This window comes from Sceloporus undulatus, chromosome 6, assembly GCF_019175285.1.
Source record: "Sceloporus undulatus isolate JIND9_A2432 ecotype Alabama chromosome 6, SceUnd_v1.1, whole genome shotgun sequence".
In the NCBI taxonomy this organism is placed as follows: Eukaryota; Metazoa; Chordata; class Lepidosauria; order Squamata; family Phrynosomatidae; genus Sceloporus; species Sceloporus undulatus.
The window spans coordinates 134,383,144-134,410,334 of record NC_056527.1 but is presented as its reverse complement, the minus strand read 5'-3'; the positions used below and the strand labels follow the sequence as shown (position 1 = coordinate 134,410,334).

Below are 27,191 nucleotides of genomic sequence, written 5' to 3'. Positions count from 1 at the left end.
GTCCTGTTGAAGATCTTTCTCTAAATTATGTAGAAAGAACTCTTGGTAGATTGTGCATTTCCTTACAGGCATCCCCATCCTTACTTTTATCTGTTTTGGTAGGGCTATGGAAGAGTCTAGCTTGAGACTCTGTCAAGCCATGACTGGTCTAATGGTCAGATTCCATATGAGGCAGGTTCTTGCATGCCTATGTTCCTCATCAATCCACTGGGTTACTTTGGGTAGGTCACACTCTCTGAGCCTCAAAAGGAAGGCAATGCAAACCCCCTCTGAACAAATCTTGTCAAGCAAACCCTGTGATAGGGTTGCCTTGGGATCACCATAAGTTGGAAACAACTTGAAGGCACAACAAGAATAACCACAAGGCTGTGTAAGAAGATCACTTTTGTGGAAGACTGTGTACACCATCAGATCATTACCATTCTTGGTGTTAATTTGTTTTTCTCGGCTCTTTTTATGGGAATGAGTGCATTAGGTCTGCTTGGCACCATGGAGAATTAATGAGACAAAATAATTTTCTCTGTTTTATTAATGTGGATAGTTTCTTGTATATTTATTTATTTATTTGCTCCTCAGATTGGCAAAAGTAAAGAAGTTCCTTAGTGTTCAGGAACCCTGTAGATTTGCAACAATATAAAAATAATTTCAATGTGTAATTATATTCTGGATAAATGGTACTTTCAGTGAATCAAACATGATAGTTTTATGCCAAACTAAGTTATGCATAGAATGCATTTTTGTGTTCCTATAGCAACAAAGTGACTTGCAACCTGTAAAGTATGCTAAGACTGAGCTTTTGCAAGTGCCTCCCAAAACACCCAATTTTTTCCAACCAAAAAAAAGGAACTCCCAATCTGTAACTCCATGGCTTAACAAGTTCTAGAAATGTTACATTTATAATACCTTAAAGGAGAGCTAGCATGTTATAGTGGTTTGGGCATAGGACTAGGATTCTAGAGATCATTTGATTCCCTGCTCAACTCTGAAAACCAGCTGGGTGGTTTTGGCTTTGCCTTAGGGTTGAAAATGACTTGAAGATACACAACAACAAATACCCCAAAGACACCAGATCCTGTTTTATCTTGGAAGCTAAGCAGGGTTGAAACTGGTTAGTACTTGGATGGGAGCTGTCCAATGACTAACAGGTGCTGTAGGATATGTTTCAAAGGAAAGGACTGGCAAAACCACCTCTGAGTATATCTGGTCTAAGAAAATCTTAAGAAATTAATGGGTCATCATAAGTGGACAGATGGCTTGAAGTCACATACACATGTAAGGGTCCTGTTGAAGATCTTTCTCTAAATTATGTAGAAAGAACTCTTGGTAGATTGTGCATTTCCTTACAGGCATCCCCATCCTTACTTTTATCTGTTTTGGTAGGGCTATGGAAGAGTCTAGCTTGAGACTCTGTCAAGCCATGACTGGTCTAATGGTCAGATTCCATATGAGGCAGGTTCTTGCATGCCTATGTTCCTCATCAATCAATACCTGCTAAGGTCCACAAAATGGGCAACCATTTCTACAACCATGAAAAGGAATTGGGTTTGGGGCTTGGGCCCTAAGATGTCTGTTTGCTGTATGCTGTTGGAGGGAAACCCATCCCTGACTCTGACTTACAAGCATAGTGCAGACCTAGAGAATTGTTGCATCTGACAACGGGTCGTTGCAAACCTTTCTCCCATGTTGGTGGTTGGCAGGCGGTGCTCGATTGTGGATTCTTGCCAGAACACACTCGCAGATCTGTGATGGAGCTTTGCACAGGTGAGCATGCTCCGACTGAGTCATTCGGCACAACCTGTAATTCTGGTCCAACTTCAGTGTGATTTTCTCACAGTTGATCTCTCAGGGCTCCAGGCTGCCTGGGAGCAAAAACCCAACTAATGGTGGACAGAGGTTGGTAGGGAGATAATGGAGTATTGAAATATCAAGTCAGAGTGGCCCTATATATCTTGGCCTATCATCCTCGATGGTTTTGGGTGTCTTTCCCCCTTACTCATGACTGCTGCTGGCTCAGACCCTTGGCATGCAAAATCCCATTAAGGCAAACCCCAAATTACAGTACTACAATTTATCCATTTTTTTCTTGTCTTCCAAATGATGGATAGCGCCCAGGGCAGACGTCTCGCAAGGGGATCAGGGACAATTAGCTGACTCAGCTGGAAGCCTGGGAAGATTGTCTGGCAAATCATGGTTTGGGGTGTGTGTGTGTGTGTGTGTGTGTGTGTGTGTCAGTTTGGGGAATGGGAGAGAGGAAAGGAAAAGAATAAAAGTCTTCTTGTAGCATCCTTCCTGAGCGGACATGCTCCAGAGATGTAGAACAAATCATGATAGAGTGTGCAGAGGGACCCTATGCAGCCCCTGAAACTGTTCTTTGCAGCACTTGACCCCTCTAGAGAGCCTGGATGGCTGCTTTTCTAGCCAGAAAAAGAGAGGAGGGATTGTCTCTCCCGGGACCCTCCAAGAAAGACAATTAACCTCTTCAGTAATTTTCAGACCCCTCTTACATGAATTTTTTTCAAATTTTTCAAAATTCAGTAGTAAACGTCTAGACACTTCCGTTTCCGTTCACTTTTTGTCAGCTTATGGGGCTCCTGGAAGGTCTCACGGGCAAGAAATTGGCCCCAGGACTCTCCATCGTTGCCCACCCTAGTTTAAAGCCCCCTTTGCATTATACAGAGCAATGTAAAAGGGATGGTGCCAATGTAGAACTGTTCTTAACTTGGTCTTGCGCCATTCTTTTTGAATCACCCTGTATCCGGTGTTTCTCCTCTCCCTTCCAGGAACACTTTTTGTTGAGCGCCTTTGTCCTAGAACCCCCTGAGGCAATGGGGCATATTGTGTATACACTCAGTTGTAGAGTTGTCAAGCCAATTGGGTCTCATTCCTGCCCTGGGTGAACCCAGAGCACACCCTGAAAAACACTGCCCTGCGGCTGGTCACCTCAGGTAGAGGTAAGCAATGTTTAGGGAAGTTCATCCAGCAAGACTTTCCACTCACTGCAGAACTTCTGGATGGCTTCAAATAGAATTCAGGACTTGCCTAAAATATTGTCTGGAAACCAGTGATGTCAGGGAGAAACAGATAACTTTAGTCTCTTTTCTCAATTCTCATCTTCTAATGGCATCCTCAGACCAAAGGTTCTTGCTTTCTTATTCCTAAATCCAACTGTTAGCCCTCAACCAGAGCAGTTTCATACAATCAATGGAACTGACATGTTGGCTTAGGGCATATCCACACTGCAGAAGTAAAACAATTTGATGCCACTTTAGCTGCCATGACTCTAGTCTACAGAATCCTGGTTGTTGTTTTTTAGTTTGGTAATGTACCAGAGCTCTCTGACAGACCATGCTCACCAAACTACAGATTTCATGATTCCACAGGATGGAGCCATGATAGTTAAAGTGGTGTCAAACTGCTTTATTGCTACAACCTTAAAGACCAGTTTGCAAGCTCCCATAGACTGGGTAGCTGCAACTAAAACCTGCTGTGGATTCCTGGTTTGAAGAGAAAAACAGGAGTCTAAATAAAGGCTAGCACCCTGTACCAAGTATTTATGAGATTGTAAACTGGATTTACAATACCATAACCTTTCAGATGTAGGTTTATGGTCATTAATGACCAAACATGATCCCCAAAACCTGCCTCTTAGGATAGAATAGAATCACAGTTGGAAGGGGCCCCCAAAGGACATCCAATTCAGCCTTATTCTGCCATGCAGAAATATACAATCAAAGCACTTCTGACAGATGGTCATCCAGCCTCTGTTTAAAAACCTCCAAAGAAGGAGATTCCACCACACTTCGAGGGAGTGTGTTCCATTGTCAAACAGTTCTTACTGTCAGAAAGTTCTTCCTAATGTTTAGGTGGAATCCCTTTTCCTGCTGTTTGCATCCATTGCTCTGTGTCCTAGTCTCTGGAGCAGCAGAAAACAAGTTTGTTCCATCCTCAATATCACATCCCTTCAAATATTTAAACATGGATTAAGTCTAAGCTCTTAAACCAGGCAGTGCCTCAAACCAAGGATTTTGGAGATGCTGCAGATCTGGAAGCTAGGAAGTGACATCTGTGGTGCTCTCCCAGTTTGTGTGTGTGTGTGCATAGGAGAAAGCAGTTCCATCGGGGGGGTCTCTCCAGCTGCCTGTCTCAAGATTACCTGCAACCAGAAATACTTTGCAGTCATAATTTCCCAGTGCCCTTATCTGCAACACCTCAAAAACCCTTTGGTTGGGCCTGGATTAAGAAGTGGGGGTTGAGGTTAGATGGTGGCATTGGCAGAAGTAACTATAATGCCAGACATTTGTCATTGTAGCTACATTTGACAATGCATGACCTCAGCTAATGTTGATAATGACAACAATGGTCATTCTTCTTCTTTTTTAAAATGCACAAAGTAAAACTGGGTTTTGGATTTCAGGCAAAGTTATATGTGGGTCTCAGTATCGCCAAAAGGGAAGTGACTGGAATTAGACAGTATCCTTTCCAGAAGCTTTTCCAATGCAAGCTACCAAGAATTTTGAGAGAAAGTTAATTTTTTGGACTAGAGCTCCCAGAATCCCCTAGACAAGCATGGCAACTGGCCATGATGGCAGAGGAATTCTGGGTGCAGTGATCCAAAATCAGAGGTGGTCACAGTGATGATGACAACAATGAAGACAGCAGCAACAACACTAAGTTCTCCAAGGTCTGTACCTCGAGATGGTCCTTACTAGAAGAAGGAGATTATTGGCCCACTAATTTATTTGGCCGGAACACTTTTAATTTTGTTTAAAGGTCAGCTTACGTCCCACCCCAGCCACCCAAAATGCCAGTCATTGCTGAAGAACGCCATAGTATTTGAATCATATTTGCTTTAGGGAGGGGAAAAATCCAAAAGTAACAGCAGCCCTTCATTCCACTGAAGTTTCTTATGATGGAGATCTTTTGAACAGGAAATGTGGCCTTGTCTTGACATGCTTTGGTTTCTTCTAGATGAAGCTATTGCAGTTCTGTGCGTCAGCACAGCCAGGCCAAAAGTCATAGGTTTGTTTTGTTTTTTAAAGTCCTATTATATGAATTGATCTTTGGATTTGAGTTGAGAGAAAATTCAGATTCCAGCTTTCAGTTAAAAATTATAATGGGCCCTTGGAATCTGCTGGGGTTTGGTTTCAGAACCCTCCTTGCATACCAAAATCATGAATGCTCAAGACTCATTATATCCAGTAGTGTAGTAAAATGGTGTCCCTTATAGAAAATGGAAAAATCAAGGTTTGCTTTCTGGAATTTTTAAAAATATATTTTCCAGCCATGGATGGTTGATTCTGTGGATGCAGAATCTGTGGAAATAGAGAGCTGGCTGTATCTGGATTCAGTGGCTGAGCATCTCAGTTTTCATGAAGGAGAAGTCCCTAGCAACAATGCTGGCTTCCATCTCAATGAAGTGGTAAACCCACTCAGGATTTTAATCTCATTTATCCAAAGTGCTGGATTTAATTGTGGGGATAGGGCTTGGATAGGGCTTAGAACCCAGAGCAGATTCACCGCCTTAGACACCACTAACTTCCATGTTCTAGCATCCCTGGCTGAGAAGACTTTTTTTTATCGGAAAATGTTGGAGGTATTTGTTAAAGTTTTCTTTGTATGGGTACTTTAAAAAAATAATTTTAAATAATGATGTTTCTAGCTCTCATGGCCAAGAGTGTCATTTTTTACTTTTTTAAAAAAGGAGACCTCACAGCTGTGTGGAAATGCCTGAAAAATAATGACAGCTCCAGTGGATTCAGGTAGCTGGGGAAACCAATCCCTCATTCCTGACCCCAAGAAACCCTTGCTAAGCTTTCAAGGAACCATGGAGGCCTCCAGGAACCCAGCCTGAAAGTCACGGTTGGATCTGATCCTGAATTCCCCCACTTGTATGGGCATAACCTGGAGGTCATTGACAGAGGATTGAAGGGGAAAATCAGCAGCTTACAGGGCTGTTGTTTTAAATCTTGAATCCCGTCTTAACTCCTTGGGTGGCCTTGAAGTGTGATGTTTCACCTCCTTGGGTGTTAGGCTTCATGTCCCTTGAGCAAAGGTTTTTTCTACCTCTCTCGAGTGCTGGGCGGATTAATGGGTTCATGTTTCAGAGAGCGGAGGGGGGGACTTTTTAAAGATGCAAAGCTCTCTATAAATATTTTCTGTTGTTCTTTCGGGTGGAGCCAAAAGAGGATAGAAGACTATTGTCTGGCATTTGGTTTCTTTGGTGCAGGATGGTAGATGAAGAATTAGTTGGACAGGAGAGAAAGATGTGAAACATGTGACTTCTTCATCTCTGGAAAAAATGGGCAAGAGATTGATACTGGCAGCCTGAGATTCCACTTTCCCCAGAACAGTTGAGCAGAAGTTGAAAAGCTAGTTTATTAAGGCCAGGATAGCAGGAGTAGTATGATGCATGGCTCATTCTTTACTTTTTGGCTGGCTGGAAGTTTCTGAGACTTAGAGTCCCCCAAAAATATATTAAAAAGTAACTTTGGAAAGTTCAGATTATATTAAACCATCAATTTGGTGTAAACCAAATGTGAAAAAAAATCAGGCTGTGTCCCATGTCCTCGCCAGACGAACCTGAGATAGTGGTGGGACCTAGAAGAGGAAGCCGTTCCTTGGGAATCTTAAAACACAGGCAAGATCATATTGGCAGATACAGTCTTTCAGATAGTCTGGATCCAAGAAGCATCATGATCAGTGGGGATTAGTTCCTTTGTTCACCTTGAATTTATCTAGTCTTCTTCAAAAGCCAACCAGATTGAGAGTTATAACTACATCTTGAACAAATTAGGCAAGTTCCAGAAGAATGAAGTTACTGGTTATGACTAGTCATGGCGACTCTGTATCTTGTGAGAGCTGGTTCCATAGTTCAACAATGTGCTGTCTAAAGAAGTCCTTCTTAGTGATGACTGTGAACATGAGATGTTGTGTCTCCCTGGAAGAACCACTTCACCCCACCTTTACTTGACTTCAGCATCCAGGACTTCATTTGGAAGTTGCTTGTAGGCAAGTCCTTCAACCTGAGGGAGTGTGCATCTTCCATCCTCCACGCCCCCCGTCACATCACGCCATGGATCGCGCAGCCACCTGCTTAATTAAATAATCCTGTCAATTAATTTTATGAGCTCTCACCAATAAATCAAGCCACCAATCCATTAAAGACTCATACACTGGCAAATCAACAAAGCATGTCTTCTGAAGATAGTGGCATATATTGGTGTGTGTTTTTTCTGGTGCACATGTGCGATATATTTGTTGCTAATAGCCGCCAAGTCTGCTTCAACTTAAGGAAGACTTCAGAGACACCCTGTTATTAGCAGCCTTGCTCAAGCCTTGCAAATTGAGGGCCATGTCATCCTTAACTGGGTCAATCTGTCTGTAATGCTGTCTTCCTCTTTCATGACTGCCTACAACTTTGCCAAGCATTAGCACCATCACCATCACCATCACCATCACCATCATCATCATCATCATCATCATATTTATTTATATTATTGAATAATTTATATTATTTATATTATTATGTTATTGAGCCATGTCATCTCACGATGTGTCCAAAATACAACATGTTTGGATTCTAGTGAGACTTCAAGTGTGGATTTACTCTCGGATCCATTCATTTGCCTTTTTAACACACCATAGAACCAGTGCCACATTTCCAATTAGTTTATTTTCTTTCCATCAGCTTCCTTCACTCCCCAGCTTTTGCAACCATACATAGAGAGCGTGGTGTGTAGGTAGAATAACTTTTCAAAAAGGTTTTCCTTTCCATGAGCTGAAGCTCAGTTGGAAAGTGTTGTGATCTACCTTCTCTGAGAGAGAGAAATGTGGTGCTGGGGAGGCTGTTGTAAAATCCTGCCTGCTGCATGAGGTTTTTAAAAGCATATCAGTTTAAAAATAATATTTGATTTTCTTTTTTAAAAAATTGCTTCCCAATTCATTGGAAACACCTTTTTAGCGAATTAAACCTGGATGGCTCTTTCTCCCTGAAATCAACCAGTTCTTCTGAAGAATCGATTAAGCTTTGCAGGATGGGGCATTTTGCTTTTGCTTTGCTGTTATTATTTTCTTTAAATCCCAATATTTTTCAAGGGAATAGTTCTCAAGAGTGGGTGAATAGACTTGTTCTCAAGAGACAGTTTTCATAGATCCCACTTGCGAAACCACAAAAGTAACTGATGCACAGAAACATGTTCTCCAACCTCCTTAGCCAATATCTTTCTCATTGCTCAACAGCTCATATCAATGGTATCAATTGGGAAGGGAACTTTTCCTTCCAGTTGCAACCAGATCTCTTTTGCTTTAACCCTTTGCCACAATCCAGGTGGGGAGGGGGAAGAGAAATGAGAAAACCCAACTACAATATTGTGAGTGTTCTTACATCCCATTGAAATCAATGGGCTTTGCGAGCCAAAACTGGTGCGTAAAGCTTTTCAACTTCAATGAGATGGAACTTGATTTCAAAGGAACATGATTACAGTGGGATTGAAGTTTCCTGAATTGCCTTCATTGTTTCCTCTCCTTCCCACAGTGCTTCTGTAAGAGGGTTACACATCGACTTTCTGATGGCTGCTTCTCAGGTCTTTGAAAGCTGCTCTGGTCTTACATCCTCCACCCTCCTAATCTTCTTTTCTCTGAACTAAAGAAACCCACTGCATTCTGCTAACCCTCACCTGTCATCTGTCCTAAACCCCTTATCATCTTTGTTCCTTTCCTTAGAATCTCTCCTTCCTTCCTTCCTTCCTTTAAAAAAAAAAAGGTCAGCCGAACTGGACCTTAGAGCCAATGGTGTCATGGTTTAAGCACTGGAATATGACCCTATTGATCAGGGTTTGAATCCCTGCTCAACATTTAAACCCACTGGGTGAACTTGAGTGAGGCACACGCTCTCAGCCTCAGAGGAAAGCAGTGGCAAATCCTCTTCTGGACAGATTTTGCCAAGAAAACCCTGTGATAGCTTTGCCTGAGGGTCACCATAACTCAGAAACAACATGAAGGTATATACAAAACTTGAAGGCATATACAACAACCAACTGGGCACAGTCCTCAAAATGAGAACTAGTCAGTGAAGAATAGCAAAGAACCAGTATTAATGAGATCAAATGCTAGAGGAGAAAAAGACAGTATTGTAGCCCAATGGTAGCCCACATCTTGAAGGCTCGGGGTTCAATGTCAGATGGAGAAGAATCTGATGGTATCACTCATAATGGCAGCTAGTAGCTGGGAGATCAATGGGCCAGTCCAAGGTGCTGCAAATATTTCAGGGCAGGGCTCAGGAGTGTGGTTAGGTTTCTTAAAGTTCACACTAGAACCCAAAGTGGATTCATCTCTTTAACTAAGATGGCACTGGTAGGTGAGGACAAAGATTTGTCAGCCAGACATCCAAGACGCACAGAGGGGAAATGGGCCACCTTCTCATTCGTAGAAGATGAATTGTATTGTTGAGAAACTTACAACCACAGAATTTTGTGAGCAAAGGAAGATGATTGCAATGAGGGGAAATATGTGCACAGTTTGTCCTTTCTCCTTTTAACCTTCCTGCTGTTGCTGCCATTCAAGTCAGTTGAGTCAGCCTTGGGTTGGCTTTTGTGATGCCTCTATTGTGCTGCTGCTGCATGAGTCACAAACTCTCCTAGCCAAGGAGAGTTGTGAGTTTTCAGCTTCTGAGCCCTCCTCTATAACCTTCTAGCTCAGGGGGGAATATTCCTCTCCTGTTGGTTCTATCCCTCTTCCTCCTCCTCCTTCCACCCATCCCCATTGTAAAGCTTAAACCTCTCACCTCTTTCTTTCCCAAATCAGTCTAGTCCACTTGAAGCTCTCTTTCCTCCTCACTCCAGCCTCTTTTTCTTCTTCTTCCACCTTTGGAAGGTTGGAGTGGGAAGGGACAGGCAAAAGGGGAGAATGAAGTTTCCAGCCCCTAAATTTGCCCTTATTGTGTGCCTTCAAGTCATTTCCAACATATGGAGACCTTAAGGTGAATCTGTCTTGGCAAGTTTCTTCCAAGGGAGTGTGCCATTGCCATGCTCCATGGCTGAGAGAGTAAGCCCAGAGGGTTTACATGGCTGAGCTGGGATTCGAAACCTGGATCTCCAGAATCATAGTCCAACGCTCAGACCACTATACCATGCTGGCTCTCTAGGCCCTTATATAGAGGAGGTTTAACCTAGAGCAGGGTTGGGGAAAGCCCAGCCTGCAGGCCACATGTAGCATGTGGGACCCCTCAATGCAGTTTTCCCAAAGCCTACAGACTCCTCCCCTCCAAAAAAAAAAATCAGTTGGGGGCAATTTTCAGGTGATTTTTATGTAAAAACTGGCCCAACACCACCAAGACCTCCTGAAAATGCAATGTTTTTTTATTCCCAAACCCCTATAAAGCACAGCCCCTAACAAACCATAAAATCATGTAGGGTCCACAATAGCTGTCTAACCCAACCTCCTGCCATGGAGGAATGAACAGCTAAAGCACTCTAGAAAGATGGTCCTCCAACCTCTGCTCAAGGACTTCTAAAGATGGAAAGTCCACCACCCAGAGAAGCAGTCTATGCCATTGTCAACAACTCTTACAATAAAAGAGGTTCTTCCTAACGTTTAGGCGAATTCTCTTGCCTTGCAATCTGAATCCTTTGGTTCGTGTCCATGTCTCCAGAGCAGCATCTCCATCTTCTACCTGACATCCCATCCCATATTTCGAAATGGCTATCATCACCTGAAATCTGTTGAAAATTGGTCAAAATGATGACCAGAAGCTGCACTGCATCAGGCAGGCATGGAAGAGGAGATGGTTTCTGCTCCCTTTACTGTTGCCCACCAAGGATGTGAACAAGTCAGGCAGATGCTTTGGTTCGTACGTAGAAAACTAGGTGGGGTACCAGCTGTAGAACGGAATTAGGAACAAATTAGAAACAAAGCTCTTAGTTTCATCAGAAATCAGAAGGTGTTACCTTTAAGAGGCTTAGCTGACACAAGGAGATCTGGGTTCAAGTCTTCTGTCAACTAGAGCCTTCTGCTGAGCCACAATAAAAAGTATCTGTTTAATCTTGCCAAACTCAGGATTAGGGAATGGAAAGCCACAGGTATTTCATCCTCACCTGCGAAGAGGAATAAAGAAAATAGTTGTCTCTGCAGGAGAAAACAAATATCCCACTGCAGTATTATTCATGTCTTTGAAGGTCCCAAAATGGGGTAGGGGGGGGGGGGGGGGCTTCTGCAGAGAAAAGCATGTGAAATGGTGTTTTCTACACTGAAAACCCCATTTTCTGCACAAAAAACAATATTTTGTGCAAAAAAATGTTATTTTTTTTCTTTGCAGAATGATTCCTATGCAACACTTCCGAATGCTGAATATCAGGAGAAAATTACACAAAATTGTTGTTAGTCTATTATTCTTCCCCATCAGGTTTGCTATTTAGATAGATAGATAGATAGATAGATAGATAGATAGATAGATTTGCTTTGGGCCAGATGTGCAGCCCAAGATGATGCAATGAAATCCCAAAGCCATGCTGAGAAGGAATCTGGAACCGATGCACTGAAGAGTCAGTAGAAAATATAGAGCTTAAAGCAATAAAAGTATAGGGAACAGATTCAGAAGGAGACAATGACATCAGAGGAGAAAAGAATCTGCTGCAGGTTTTAACTGGAACTTTCAAAGAGACGTCCATGGTGCAGAACATATTACCTACAATGTCAGTGTTCATGTAATATATGCATTGATAGAACATGCAACCCCCCCAAAAAAGTAATTTTCACAATTTTGTATGTACCATCTGATAAATATGCATGTTTTTTCGTGGTGCTCTGTTGAAGCTCACACATGCTCCTGTACCTTGCTGCAACATTACACCTAAAGAAACCCCAATGCAACCATAAGTATAATCATGTTAATAGTCTCTTCTGCACCCTTTTAACCCAGTGTTTTATTATGAATGTATACAAGTAGGCATATGAATTGGTTAAAAATATATATACTGAACAAAAAGAATATCAAGGCACTCAATATATCCTGTTCTGATATTGTGCTTTGTATGATTTTCTCTTTGAGCATGTGTGTGGCAATACCATTGAGATTGGAGGAAAGACTGAAATGAGTTGAATGAACCAAAAATTGTTTTAAAAATGGATGTGCAGTACTCTGTTCAGTAGGAATGAATAAACTCTATGCCCTGATTCTTCCAGATAATTCTGCCAACGTGATGGATAGACACATACATTATTGATATATAAGAAACGGGCTGTGTGTTAAGAAATGAGATTGTCCTTTCTCCTTGATTTAATCTGATTTTGAAAGTTAAACAGCAGAATACTCTGGCTAATACTTGGCTAAAAGACCACTGGGGAATACTAAAGATCTCAGTATAGGGAAATGATCTTACCTGAAACCCAGGAGAGCATCTTTGGGTCCCTTCCAACTTGACAATTCTCTTATTCTTATAGGATATTTTCCATACTTGTGAAAGGAAACTATGTTTATCACACTATGCTCTTAAAGAGGTACTATTCCAGTGTGACTCCTCTAGCAGCCTCCTGTTGCATGCTGGGATTGGCAGTTTTAAGGAGCTGAACTTCTCTGCCTGAGAATTCTAAATACCCCTCCTTAAAACTGCCAATCCCAGCATGCAACAGGAGGCAGCTAGAGGAGTCACACTGGAATAGTACCTCTTTAAGAGCTCGTCTGATAAACACCATAATTTCTCATCTACCCAAACTTCAAGGACGTCAGTTTGTGTCATGAGACTACAAAAGGAATTTTGAATCTTGCATTTTGAATTTTATTTTCAAGCTGTGGATGCTTGAATCCATGTATGAAATATCCATGACTATGGAGGGCTGATTGTACTGCGTTGCTTGGATGTAATGGATTGGGGGGAAAGAGAGAATGCAGTCTGCTCCTTCCAGGTTGTTCCCTCCATCTTCTTTGCTCAGAGCTGAGTCACGAAGATTGCTACCTTTTAATGGCTCCAAACCCCCATGACACATCCATTAGTAAGATGTTCTCTTGCCACATCTCTCAAGGCGGTGATGCTGGAAAGAGGTACCACTACTGTATCCAGTGCCTTCAGGGTCTGGCAGGCAGGATGAGTTATCTGGGAACGAGAGAGGGAAGGAAAGAGGGATGGAGGGGGCGAAATCAGCAGTGTGCCAAGCCTGTGGGAAGTTGTGCAAAGCAGCATCAGGTCCACGTGGTTTGTCCTAACAAAGAGGCATTGATTTGATGCTCCGCTGTGGCAGCTGAGAGCATAAATCCCCGCTTTCTAGTGATTGGGGATCATCTACTGAGCTTTGGAAGTGAGACTCTTGAGCACTTAGTTCCTGATGGTGGAATGCAAAGAGACTGACTCTTTAAGCTCAAGGAGTTGAGTTGTACCTGTCTAAGCATTGTTGCTGCTTCTGCTGATTCCAGTATCGGAGCAAGGCATTTACATCTCCTGCCTCCATTGGATGCAGGAACAGAAAGAAGGTTTGCAAATTGCAATTTTCTTTCATCTTCAGTAGGTTAACACACACACACACACAGAGAGAGAGAGAGAGAGAGAGAGAGAGAGAAATGGTCAACTCCCACAAGATTTTCTGAGCCTGCAGAAGAGTGAAAGGACTGGCACATTATTATTATTATTGGAGGGAGTGGGGTTGCTTTGATTGAAGCACACATACACAAAGTGTCCAGAGTAGGAAATTGTTCTTAGATCAACCCAGATTTTGACCACCATTCACACACAGGTCTATTAATGGGTGATGTGTGTTGCAGAATGAGATGTTTCTGCATGCACCACAATGTTGACTAGGTATGACACTCGCAGTTCTGTGCCTGTCCACATTTACTGAGAAGTAATCCAGCATATCTAATAGCTAAGAATAGCATTTAGGGAAGAAAAACTCAGCGTCTCCAGGGACTAGCGGAAGATGCTCAGTAAAGTTCATTTTGCAGAAATCTGGACTTGAGCAGTACCTGAATGTCAGTTCAGCTGGGACATACACATTAGCTGCTCTGAATGTCTTCAGAGAATAGCGGAGTGTAAATATAAAATTCCTTTTAAAAAACAACATCAACAGAGTGGTGAACACTTAATTTTGAGTTTTCATGGTTGATTTTGTTTTATTTTTCTGTCTTTCTGCCATGGCTGTGGAGGCATAGCCATTCTATTTCTTTAAAGCAGAAAGAGAAGAAAATGTCTATGCTTATCTCCATGAATTCTAGCCCACATTTCAAGATTCTGGAGAAAACCTAGGGAATTGATTGGGCCACAGAGATTGTGGGTGGCTGTTGTTCTTTTCCTTAAGCTAAAAAGCATTTGTAAGTGGTGCTTTTTCTTGAGTTTTGAAGTTGGAGGTTTCCAATATGACGTTTTGATGCTCAGGGTTTGGCTTTGGAGTTTTGGAGAGGGAGGAGAATATGTGACCTTTTCAGAACTCAGCCTCTTGACTGTGCCCATAATAACGGCAATTTTCCTGGTATGAACACTCTTCCCGCCTCGTGTTAACAGTAAAATGAGAAAATGTCAAGTGCATGAACATGGTGGAAAGGGAAATGTGTGCTGCTTAAGGATGCCAGGACCCATCCCTACCCCCTGTACCGGTGAACCTTTAATAGTGTCAAACTGTGATCCCTCCACATAGGATAAGATAGGCCACATCAATGTAGTGCTGCACAATCTTTCGATAGTTTTGCCTCTAGATCAGCAATGAAGGAAGTGTGGCCCCGGGGCCACGTAGCGCCTTCCAGGGCTCTTTCCTGATGCACCCCAACTTTTGTCTTTTTCTAATAAGAAAATGGGTGGAATGGCCTTTCTCAGAAGCCTTTGAAATAGGTTGCAGGGCCCAAATGTTTTGCTGAACATTAAAAGAAATGTGCGTTTTTCAAAATCAGAAGTAAACTTCCACTTGCATTTCAGGATGGGGGGATTTCGGCACTCCATGCAATTCTGGGAAAGAAAATTGACCCCTAGACCTACTGAAGTGGTCCACCACAGCTTAGATCATAGAATGGGGGAGAAGCCATTGATACAGTAATGAAGAGAAAGGGCAGAACAACTCAGGCTTACATGGAACATGGAAAATTGATGAGGAAAGGGGCTGTTGAACAACTTGAAGACAGACAACAACAACAAATCCATTCACTCCTTGCCTTTCCCCCTCCGAACCTGTCTGAATCATGATGCATTCGATTTTTATTTTATTTTTGTGAAGTAGGAGAAGGAAAACCATGGCATGCCTCAGTGATGATAAGTGGCTCCCATACTTGTAGATCCATTCCAAATTTTAGCCTGGGTTTTAAATAGCTAACCAATGTTTTTGCTACTCCAGTGGGCAGGACATGAACCAGTGAATTCAAATTGCAAGAAGATTATGATCAAATATTAGGAAGAACTTTGAGATGGTAAGAGCTGTGTAGTATTAGAGTAGACACTGTTAGAAAATGGTGGACTTTTCCTTCACTGGAGGTTTTTAAACTTGAGGTTGGATGGCTGTCTCTTCAGGGTGCTTTAGCTGTGTTTTCTTGCAGTGGCATGGGATGGGATTAGATGATCCTTGGAGTCCCTTCTGACATACAATTCTACAGTGCTGAACTCTAACCCCTAAAACTTGGATGGGGCCTTCAAAGTTCAGCCTTGATCCCAGAGCAAATTCAGCACCCCACTGACAGGAGAGACAGCATTTGCTGAAAGCACACACTCTTCCAAAGGTACCTAAGAGAACCACTCTGTTGTAAAACTCAGCCAGTCTCTCTTCCCCCCGCCCCCCACTTGCTGATCTCTCTGGCATGGGCATGCCATGCAAACCACTTCAAATGCAAAGCCAGAGGAAGGAGGGCCAAGGTCTCCGCTAATGAAGGCTTTGGCACCGGGATGTCTCCAGCACTTGGCTGCTTTTTAGCCCTGAATACTCGAGGCAAGGTGGAGGGAGGGGGCGAGCTGTACTTAGCATGCTTGGCTGTGCACGGCTGTATGGTTTTGTGGGGTTTTTTACAAAGCATTCCTCTGCCTGGTTGACCTCCTTCAATTGCAGGAGCAATGCAGCTGGTGAAGATGGAGAGAGGATTTGGGGAAGCCCCGATGCTTGAGCTTCCTCTCCAACCCCTTCCCATTTTGCTGGGAGCAAGCAGGAGAGAACACAGTGGGACTTGCTTCCAAAGAGGCCTGTATAGGAGTGCCCTGCCATTGCTCTCTGGCTTGCCCCAGGAGCCACACAAGCCCATGCATGTTTACTCAGAGTAAGTCCCACGCTGTTTACCAGGGATTCAGTCCCTGGGAAGTGTACTTTAGGGCACAGCCTCCAGCCACACATGTTATCTGTCCTGTCTTGCAGCAGGATGACATATCCCCCAACTATCCTAATTTGACAGGGACAGTCCCATTACATCCTCTGTCACCCCACCTTTTCAGCTGCTTTCATCCTACTTTCCCCCTTTGTCCTCAGCTTACTTCAGCAGTTGTAAATTGAGTTTAAAGGGCAAAAATAGTTTGCACACGGCTAACTCACCAGGGAGGAGAGAAGAGTAGTCTTTCTCCTTCCCAGTAGGCTCAAGGAAAAGCAAACTGCTGCAACCTTTCCTAGCTGGTGCAGTCTTCCTCATGAATAACTTTCACCACTCACTGATGTTGCTTGGCTACATATGTCCCAGCTTTCATCTGTGAAATGATGCTTGCAATGTGGGGACGTGGCCATGTTTACAATGGGCTAGTCTAGAATGGGGCACAAGATTGACTGGTTGGTTGGTTGGTTGGTTGGTTGGTTGGTTGGTTGGTTGGTTGAGTGGATTTATAGTCCACCTTTCCCACAAATAAAATTGAGATTCCAGATGACACAAGATTTAATGGGATTCAAGGGACACAAGAAATCATGTGGCTTTTCAGAAGTTGTTGGACTGTAAGTACCAGCAGCCCTAACCAGCATTGCAAAGGGTAAGGAATACTGGGAAATCCAGTCCAACCATATCTGGAAGATAACAAGATTCTCACTACTGCTTCTTTAGATCTGTCACCCTCCCAGGGTGTATACCCTTCTTTACTCCAAGATCAAGGGGGCATACATGGTTCTTTCATCTAATTTTATCTTCAGAGCAACCCCTGCAATGGAGGGTAAGGCTCAGAGTATAGAACTGCCCCAAGATCATCCAGTGAGTTACAAAGTAAAGTGATTTCAACTTCCATAGTCCCACTCCATTAACGTTCAAACCACTATACCACACAGTCTTGGTAGATTTTGAGAGGCTTCTTTTGAGTTCATAGTAGCAGTGTTGGTGCATTTAAGCTGGCCTTGCTGCCATTTGCCTGCTTCTCTATCCTGGAGAAACCATTTTGCAGGAGAAATGAATGTAGGCATCATCATCTCAGAACAAAATATCTTGAGTTAATCCTCGATTCTGCATCCCAGGACAGTGGCAGCTCTGTTTCTCCCTGTCTTTTGGATGCATGAACTCAAAGCAGGTTGGTGGCTTCATTCTTGTGCTCCTTTTCTTGTGGAATGTGTTGTTTTGGGAAACAGAGTGTGCAAGAGCATGACAGAGCCTGTTGCTAGCCAGGCTGGCAGGGATGCATGGTTTGGAAAAGCCCATTTCTCCCCTGGCACACACTTAACAATGATACGCTTGGAAAGTTGATCCTTTGTGGCACCAGTTACAAGCAGAGTGTTTCTGCATTGTGTGCTTCCTCACACAATTACGCTACCTTAACTTCCCTGCTGGCCTCCTATGGAGCCCTAGAATTCATAGTTTAGTGAATTTTCTGTATTTAGAATTCCCTGCCAGAGAGGTCTACTGACTCACTGAACTACAAATCCCAGATTCTGTAGGATGGAACCAGACAGTTAAAAGGAAATCAAAGTACTATAATGGTGCAATGTGAAAGGGCCCTTGTATATGTGGGGTGGGGATTCTAAGAGGAAGCAAGTTTCTAGCCCTCATGGTTGCAAAAGCAAGTTTGAAAGGGAATGGGCAGTGCCTTCAGCAACGCTGAAAGGCAGAGTGAGGGTGGCTGAATAAGAAGAGTTCAGGTTCTGCTAGTTATGGGAAAAGACAAGGAACTAGGTGCGATTCAAGCTCTCCACATGACTAGCAAAACCTGAAAAATTGCCTCATGCTAGGTAAAATTATGCAGTTGGCCTCCCTTTGCATAATATATACATAGAATTCAGCTTTCTTTCCAGGGCGTAGAATGTGGTCTGCAGGATGGTGATCCATTTGGGGTGTGTTGAAACAGAAGGACATGGTGGGTTAGGTTTGGAAAATGAACATGAATTGCATTTCAGTACAACACCACACTGAGTGCCCTCTGTGTTTGATCCTCCACTTTCCCTTGAACTCAGTACAGTGGGCCCATGGTATCTGTGGATGCTCAAGTCCCATCGGCATAGTAAAATGTTGTCCCTTCTATAAAATGTCAATCGGGATGGTTTAAATGGCTTGAACAAAGCAAGGATAGGAAGGTAGGTAGAATTTTCACAAGAGGGCTAGTACAGAAGCCACAATATTGTGAGTTTGATCCCAGAAGTCTCTACGGTTGACTCAGCCTTCCATCCTTTTGTAAATTGATAAAACGAGCACCCAGCTTGTTGGGGGCAATTGCCTTACAGGTTGTAAAATGCTATTACTATTGTTTGGGTTCTCACCTGCACCATTGGGACCACACTGAGCCATACTGGGAAATTCTTATTTTCCCTAGTGCCAAGATCTGTTTATCCTGTAACCCTGCATCTCCCAATATCCTTAAGCTGTGGCAGGCATGGGACAGTAGCTTGTCCAGGTCTGTATCCTGATGCTTCGCTTTGCTCCTATACCTGCAGGGATGTATGCATCAAAATAACGGCTGCCAGCAGGCTCAATATAGCGGGCAGGTGTTCTAGATGAATGGTTGCGGTGCCCTGAGCACCAGATGGCATCTGCATGTTGTAAAGGTTTTGCTGGGCTTGCAGTTGAGATCAATCATGCAGAGGTGAGGAGGGATGGCGGAGGATGCCGGGGCGGCTGCACCTGGTACTTCAGAAGGCGATGCCAGTGGATTGTCATTGCTGAAATTGGAAACAGGCTTGTTGAGAGATGCACTCCCATTCCTATTCATTTGTGTGTCTCTGAGTGTGTGTGTGTTTGTTTTAGATCTTGGGAATATTCCTTCTTGAAGTGCATCTGCACTGTAGAAATATTGCACTTCAACTCCAAATTAACTGGTCTGGCTCAATCCTTTAGATTCCTGGGATTTATAGTGTTGTGAGGCACCAGCCCTCTTTGGCAAAGAAGGCTAAATACCTTATAAAACAACAAATCTCAGGATTCCATAGGATAGACTGGCAGCATTTAAAGTGGTGTAAAACTTCATTATTTCTACAGTGGAGATATACCCTTGAATTACAACTCCCCAAATCTCCTAACCAGCATGGCCACTGCTAGGTGTTCCTGGGAGATATCATTTTAAAAGAACATCATCATCATCATCATCATCATCATCATCATCTGTTCTCTTTTGTCTTTAGTGTGTGCACATATATGCAAAGGGAGAAAGCTGTCAAGAAGATGTTATTGCTACTACTTCTCATTGCTCCCTCTCTTCCACACTTTGCCCCTGGTAAGGCAGTGTGGTGTAGTGGATTGAGTGCTGGATTAAAACTCTAGAGACTAGGTTTCGAATCCTTGCTCAGCCTTGGAAACCCACTGGGTGACCTTGGGTATGACATATTCTCTCAGCCACAGAGGGACGCAAAGGCAAACCCCGCTCTGAACAAATTTTGCCAAGAAAGCCCTGTTGGCCGTAGGGTCACCATGAATCAGAAATGACTTGAAGGCACAGAATAACAAATGCAAGTTTCTCTGCAAGGCAGATTGCCAGCCTGCCCATTGCCATTCATCTTCTACAGTGCTGAGTTGTGTAGAAGGGTGTGTGTGAGAGAAGTACAGTCTCATTTTGCACAGGATGAGGATTGTCTAACTCAACAGGATTGTGTGAACTAAGGATGTGTCTAAAAGCACAGTCCATAAGCCTTTGGGACACATGGGCTTTTAAAGTGAACAGAGCAGAGAGCATCTTGGCTGTCTTTATGCAACCAAGGGCCCTCCTCTTGGTCTCACTTTTAATGTCATATTCCAGCTCTGATTGCTTTCTTTCTTTTCCTTCTTCCCTTTCCTTTTTCTCCTCTCCTATATTTCCATATTTCTTTACATGTGCAAGAATGGCATAGTGGTTTGAGTGTTGGATTGCAACCCTCAGCTTGATCATTAAACCTACTGAGTGACTTTGGGCAAGTCACATGTTCTCAGCTTCAGAGGAAGGCAATGGCAAATCTCCTCTGAATAATCTTATCAAGAAAACCCCATGACCCTAAGGCCTTAGGGTCGCTATAAATCAGAAACGACTTGGAGGAACACAACAGTAGCAATGAATACTGTGTGTATTAACTGCTCTGTCCCCATCCTATGGAATCCTTGGATTTGTAGTGTGGTACTTAGAGAATTCTAGCTGCTGCAAGTTCTCTGAAGCAAAACTCCAATGCCACTTGTGCTCCTTTTCTTGTGGAATTTAGAGAAGCGTAATGAACAATCTGAAGTCTCTCACCAACCTACAAACCAGAGGATCCCATGGCATAGTGCCATGGACGTTAAAAGTGGCATCAAACTGCTATAATTATGCAGTGCAGATATGCTCTTTGTTCTCTTTCTTGCATCGCACCTCCTTTCCATGTGTCTAGTTTTTCTCTACCTCCCTTCGCTTCACATGTCAAGGAAGACCTGCTATTCCTGTTCTCCATTGTGTACTCCCTGTCCTTCCCCCCCCCCCCCCAACTTATTCTGTTTTAAATGTAAATACCAGCTGTATAATTATTGGAGTGTTATCTTTAAACATGCAGATTAGGGAGAGGTGCAGTAGCAGCAGAAATTTGAAGGGAGGCAAGGAAACCAAATTAAAATGTTGATTATCTTCTTCTCTGGGCCTTGGTAATAAAGGAAAGGAATCACCTGAGACAGAGGAACATTAGTGATTTTATTTTAAACCTGATGCTTAATGGTCCCTTTCACCTTAGAATCAATCATCGGAGATCCCCTGCGGGGGGGGGGGGGACATCACCCCCCCCAATAGGATACCAATTTGCATAAAATTGCATATGCTAATTTAGTTGTGCAATGCAAAATTAGAAAGTCACCCTGCCCTGATTCCCGGAACCTGTTGTGGTTTCCAGAATTGTATTCTGGGTGGCTGTATAATTCATTCATTTTCTGGTCAAGGAAAGCCTTGTGATTCATCAACTAGAGTTGCAATCCAAAGCAACTAAAAAGGAAGTTCCATTTCAAGGAAGGATTCCTTCCAAGTAAACATGCATTGGATTCCATTATAAGGTTGCTCTAAAGTGAGCAACAGGCTATGCTTCTATGTCCATAAAGAATGCAGATAGATAATTTGCTTCCTGTGTAAACTGTGCAAAGCAAGCACTTTTTTTTTCTTTTCCTTTTCAGAATCTTCCATAATTCTGCATTTATTGCTATCTTGGATTATGCATTTTGCTCTTCTGCTAATCACAGGAATGAGGCATGCAGTTTTACAGGGCAATGAATCCTTACTCCTTTTGTCCATTGAAATGATCCCTTTGACCTCATTCTGTGACCTACTTCTCACCTTTGCTATCTAGGGATGATGGGAGTTGTAGTCTGGCAAATTCCTAACTTGGGGAAAACTGCACTTTCAGACATATCCATGCAGACATCAAGGTGAAAAGCTTACTAATGGAATGACAGAAGGAATAGCTTGAGGGCATTCAAGACAATGTGTGTAACCCTAGAAAATGAGTATTTCTATTGCAGAATGTCAAGAACTACTACTACTACTACTACTACTACTACTTTTTGGACCACCAATTCACAAAGCCCCCTAGGAAATACAATTTTCTTCATACATGCATATACTGTATATTGCATTTTCTCTCCATTACTCAGTCCATGGAAATTGATCCCTCTGAATTTCCCATCATAGTTGCTCAAGGCTCGCTACTTGGCAACTGAAGCTCTGACCTACACAGCAAAGGCCTGGGAACCCTGGGCCAGATGCAAAGTGACATGAGGTGACACCAGCTACTTTGAATCCTGTGCAAGGAGAAAGGCAAGATAAAAACAAAACAAATAAATACCAGTGGGGTACTAGTTTCATGATGTTTCATGAATACATTCAAGTGGCCAGTGGCTGCTCCAAGAAACAGTCCCTGAGCATTCCCACATGAACTGCCTTATAAATATGTAGAATTGCTTCAAAGCAGGCTGTGTTGTGTACCTTCAAGGCATTTCAGACTTGGCGACGATAATGCAAACCTATCACAGGGTTTTCTTAGCAAGTTTCAGTTCCTATTTTGATTGCTAATGGCAAGTTGGAATCTCATCTAGGCTGATACCTCCCATCCTCACACATGCTAATGCCACCTGGTAACTCCCCTGTCCATGGGGTGGAAAATCAGCTCTTGGTGTAAGTCCAAAAATGTAAAGACACTATGGATGGTGTTGAACCTACATGGGGGGTAGGGATCTCCCACCCTGGACACTTCTGTTTACGTTTACACCAAACCCCAGTGCGGATTCTCCATCCCACTGACAAAGGGGCTGCCACTGCAGATATGTACTTCCATTGCTTCCTTTTAGAATAACAAGCTATATGTTAGCAGGAGGAGAGGGGGAAATGTGGACTGCTAACTTTCCAAAACTAGACAAGGCTGCTTTATCATCCTGCTGGCTTTCCTTGTGAGAGACAGAAAATTAAAAGATGCTTTTAAAAAATTAAATAAATCACCGGTTGGAAAAGGGAAGCCTTCTCTTGCAGTTTCTCTGTCTCTCCCGCGTTTATCTGTAGAGCCGGAAGCCATATTTAGAAGGGCTTGTGGAAACCTGCTGCTACAAGCAGGGAAAATTAATTGGACAAACGGCATGCTGGGAATCCCCAACAACCGGAGGATCATTTCCTCTAGCTGTCGGACTCCTCTTTCTCATCAACCCTTCTTCTCTTTCTCTTTCTCATTGCAGGCCTCTGGGCTCAGATGGTGCTGGTCAATGACACTGTCTCGGGTTTCATCGGGACCAACGTGATCCTGCACTGCAGCATGACCAACCCTTCCCCTAGCGTGAAAATCACCCAAGTCACCTGGCAGAAAGCCACCAATGGCTCCAAGCAGAACGTGGCCATTTTCAACCCCAACATGGGTGTCTCCATCTTGGCACCGTACAAAGAGAGAGTGACTTTCCGAGAGCCTTCCACCAAGGACGGGACCATTCAGCTGTCACGTCTCGAGCTGGACGATGAAGGCGTTTACATCTGCGAGTTTGCAACGTTCCCTACTGGCAACCGGGAGAATCAACTCAACCTCACGGTGTTGGGTAAGTTAATGGGCAACCGTTTTGTGGCCTTGTCCACACAGTTAAAAAAAAACCATCCTCATCTTGAAGCTGTTTTCTCTGTTTGCATGATAACTACCAGGGAAATACTGTGGGTTTTCTCCATTAACTGGACTTTGCCCTGGAGCTGGCAAAGTTGGAACGAACTCCAGTGTTTCCCTGTAATCAAAGGTGAATGTGGGGGGTTTGACTTGTGAACAGTTGAATTGGGTCCGATTCAGGCTGAGCCAGTTTTTCACATGCCGAGACCCACACCATCCCTCTTCTGTGGACCAAATGCATCTCTGGGCCATATGTAGCCCCTACCCCTGAAGCCACCCACCAGCAGTGGTGGGAAAACTACAACACATGGACCATAAGCACCCCATTATTCAAATAATACCCTTCATCTTGGGTAATGATGTGGGGCCTCTAAAAAGTGACTTAGGGACACAGCCCTATATTCCAGAGTGTACTTCAATGGCTGGCCCTCAGTGATGGCTGGATTGAAGGCGAGCAGAAGGAAGGAGAGAGATGTAAAACATTATGGAAATTTTGAAATTACGGTGGAGGGGGAACATATCATTGCTTTTTCCCCTAGGAAGAAAACATTGAAGATAGTGGGGAATTGAAATGCATGCAGTATGTAGTTTCTTATCAAACCTCAATATATTTTACCTTTCAGCAACGTAAAACGTGTCCTTTATAACTTAATTAACACAGAACATGTGCTATTTGGCATTTGAACCAGTTTACAGAGAAATCCTATGCACATTTAATCAGAAGTTGAGTTGACGTGAGTCTTAAGTGTATGGGGAGGAAGAACTGACAGAGAAAAATTTTTCCCGTTATAATTTTTTCCAGGCCATCATATCTCTAAGGATACCCCTTGCTTGCCTTTACATGAAACCTATGTACACCATTCTCTGCAAATGGGGAGCAGATTCATATCCCAAGTCTCCAAGCAATTCTCATTCACTTCCCTAATGTACTGTAGGGGAACACATTCAGCAAAAAACATTTTTGCCTTCTCTGAAACTCCAAAGATGCACAACAGTTTAGTAATAATTCAGGAGGGCTCCCTCTGATTTGGCTTCATGATATCCCCAAATAGATACATCTATATGACATCACCATGTTTTAATGTGCACGTGTCCCTTCAAGACACCTGTCAACTTAATGGTGATCCTATGGATTTCATGGGATTTTCTTAGCCAAGGAATCCCCAGGGGTGGTTTTACCAGTTCCTTCCTCTGAAATACAGCCTACAGCACCTGGTATTTGTTTGCAGTACTAAACAGAGCCAGCTCTACTTAGCTTCCAAGATCAGACAGTATCTGGTGCTCCTGGGGTATATTGGCTATATCTCCCTGTTTGGCAGAGTCTTGTATCCAGAAAGAAGAATGCTTAAAAAAAAAAACATGCCAAAGACTTGCCAAGAAGAAGAGGAGACAGCAAAGAATTGTATGGACAGGGAAGTTTGGGGGAGGAAATTTCGTTTTGCAGAACATTTTGGGATTTGGAAAATTCTTCATTTTGCAGAGAGAATGATCACCCACAAATGTGGCTCAGCCCTAATCAGAGAATATTCTCAGCCCTCCTTTTCATCCTCCTTGTCCCTTATTCTTTTTATCCCCCTCCCTCATAGCCAAACCAATTAACCAGATGGTGAGAACCACAAGCCCGCTCATTGCCAGGGCCGGCATGACCGAGAAGATCGTGGTGGCCACCTGCACCTCCTCCAATGGGAAACCTCCCAGCACTGTGACGTGGGACACCAAACTGAAAGGGGAGGCCGAGTTCCAGGAAATCCGCAACAACAATGGCACCATCACCGTCATCAGCCGCTACCGCCTCCTGCCCAGCCGCGAGGCCCACCGGCAGCAGCTCATGTGTGTGGTCAACTACCAGCTGGATCGCTTCACCGACAGCATGACCCTCAATGTGCTGTGTAAGTAGGAGAGGCAGGAAGGCTGTGAGCCTCATCCAGACCATGGTGGAGCAAGTGCCTTGGAGAACCATGGAAGGTGGTGGGTCTTGGGGCCCAAAGCCAGTGGTGGCCAGTGACTCCTACATCATAGGGGATGGTGAACTGACTCTGGGTTTTAGACTGAACTTTAAAAGCACTGTCTAAGGTGCTGAACACCACATGTTCGATAGGGTTCAGCATCTTAGGTGGGTGTCTATGTACCCTCAAGTCACCTGTCCAGTTAGGGCAACCCCTTGAATTGCCACATACACCCTCTAAAAATTGCCACCTATACTCTCTCGGGAATGTTTTGTATCAAGGAAAAAACTTGATGGCACACTTTCCCCATCCCAAATTTAGATAATGAGTATTAATGGTCATTTGTTCTTCTCCTTCGTCTTATGTTTTTGCTTCCTTTCCTCTCCTCTCTCCTGTCATTATACCCTTGTCCTTTCTTCATCCCTTTCCCTCCTTTATTCTTTTCTTTTTGTTCATCATCTTTTCCATTCTGATTTTTCCTTTCTCTTCCCACTCCTTCGTGCCGCCTTCCCCTCTCACCCTCTTGGCCTTGGTTTCTCCTCTTCTTCTACCCTTCATGGCTGTCTGTCCCAACTTGGCCCCTTCTGCTCCTCTCACAGACGAGCCTGAAGTGAGGATCGATGGCTTTGATGGCAACTGGTACCTCAACCGGAAGGATGTGAAATTGACATGTACATCAGATGCCAACCCTCCGGCCACCCAGTACCAGTGGAAGTTGTAAGTACCTATTCATAGTCCCAGTGTCTTGAGCCTTTATGGTTACCTGTAGCTCAGATGGCAGAGTCATCCTGAAAAGTGCTGGAGAGCAATTTGGTTGGTGGGAACACAACATCGCCCCCAAAATCTGTATAACTGGAGAAGTCTAGGTCTCTCTTAGGTGACAAACATAAGACTGGGCTGTACTATGTCATGTTTTACAGCTAGGATGTGGCAGGATTGAAAACTCATTGCTACAAGTAAGGAATTCCCTTACCTCAAATTCCTAAATCCAAAATATTCCAAAAACCAAAAGATTTTCATGGTTGACCGAGATAGTGACACCGTTGCTTTCTGATGGTTCAGTACTACACACAAACTTATTTTAGTGCACAAAATTATGAATAGTCTATAAATGTACTTTCAGGCTATGTGCAGTGTGTATGAAACTGAAATGAGTTTTGTGCTTAGAGTTGGGTCCTATCTCCAAGATACCTCACTATGTACATATTAGCAAATATATGTATTTCAAAATAAAAAAAAAATCCAAATTTCAAGAGAGTTCTGTTCCGAAGCATTTTGGATGAAGGCGATTCAGCCTGTAGCAGTATGAAGAAGGAATACCCTCCATATAGAAAGCTAGCACAGCAGGAAGATGAGGATTTAGCCTTCTCAATTTGGTGTGCTATCCTTCTGCATGTAGGGATTTTTTAAATAATATCATATCATATCATTATTCTATGATGCCAATAGGAATGGATGCAAATTGTCCAGTCTGAAATGATATAAACCAATCACAGTGAGCTGACTCTAGGAGATGTTGATGGCAGACTGAAACCTATGTTGAATTGCCTGCCCTGTCCAAAAAGAATATTGAAAAGGAGCCCCTTGCCCACAGAAAAATCTACCTGGATCCACACCAAGCCTCAGAGAAACTGCAGATACTAAAGTGAACAAGGGGTAGATCAAGGTCTGCTGTTAGATCATGATGTCTTGTAACAGACCAGTGAGGATTTTGGATTTCTAATTGTTTAACAACAGCAAAAATGAAAACACTTTCCCTTTGGAAAGAAAAGAGAAAATGATTGTGATCAGATATGTAAGAGAGCGAACTTAAATTATGCAGTAACAGATGTTCAACCTACTGATCATGCT

At 43.3% G+C, this 27,191-nt stretch overlaps 1 protein-coding gene across 1 annotated transcript in view; it reads left to right on the top strand.

Annotated features, from left to right (window-relative positions):
• The window catches only part of NECTIN1 (nectin cell adhesion molecule 1), a 192,637-nt gene that overhangs the window by 78,901 nt on the left and 86,545 nt on the right, over window positions 1–27,191 (top strand). Inside the window, 3 exon segments of the mRNA XM_042474190.1 lie at window positions 22,985–23,335; window positions 24,981–25,283; window positions 25,940–26,057. Coding sequence (XP_042330124.1) covers window positions 22,985–23,335; window positions 24,981–25,283; window positions 25,940–26,057 — 772 coding nt within the window.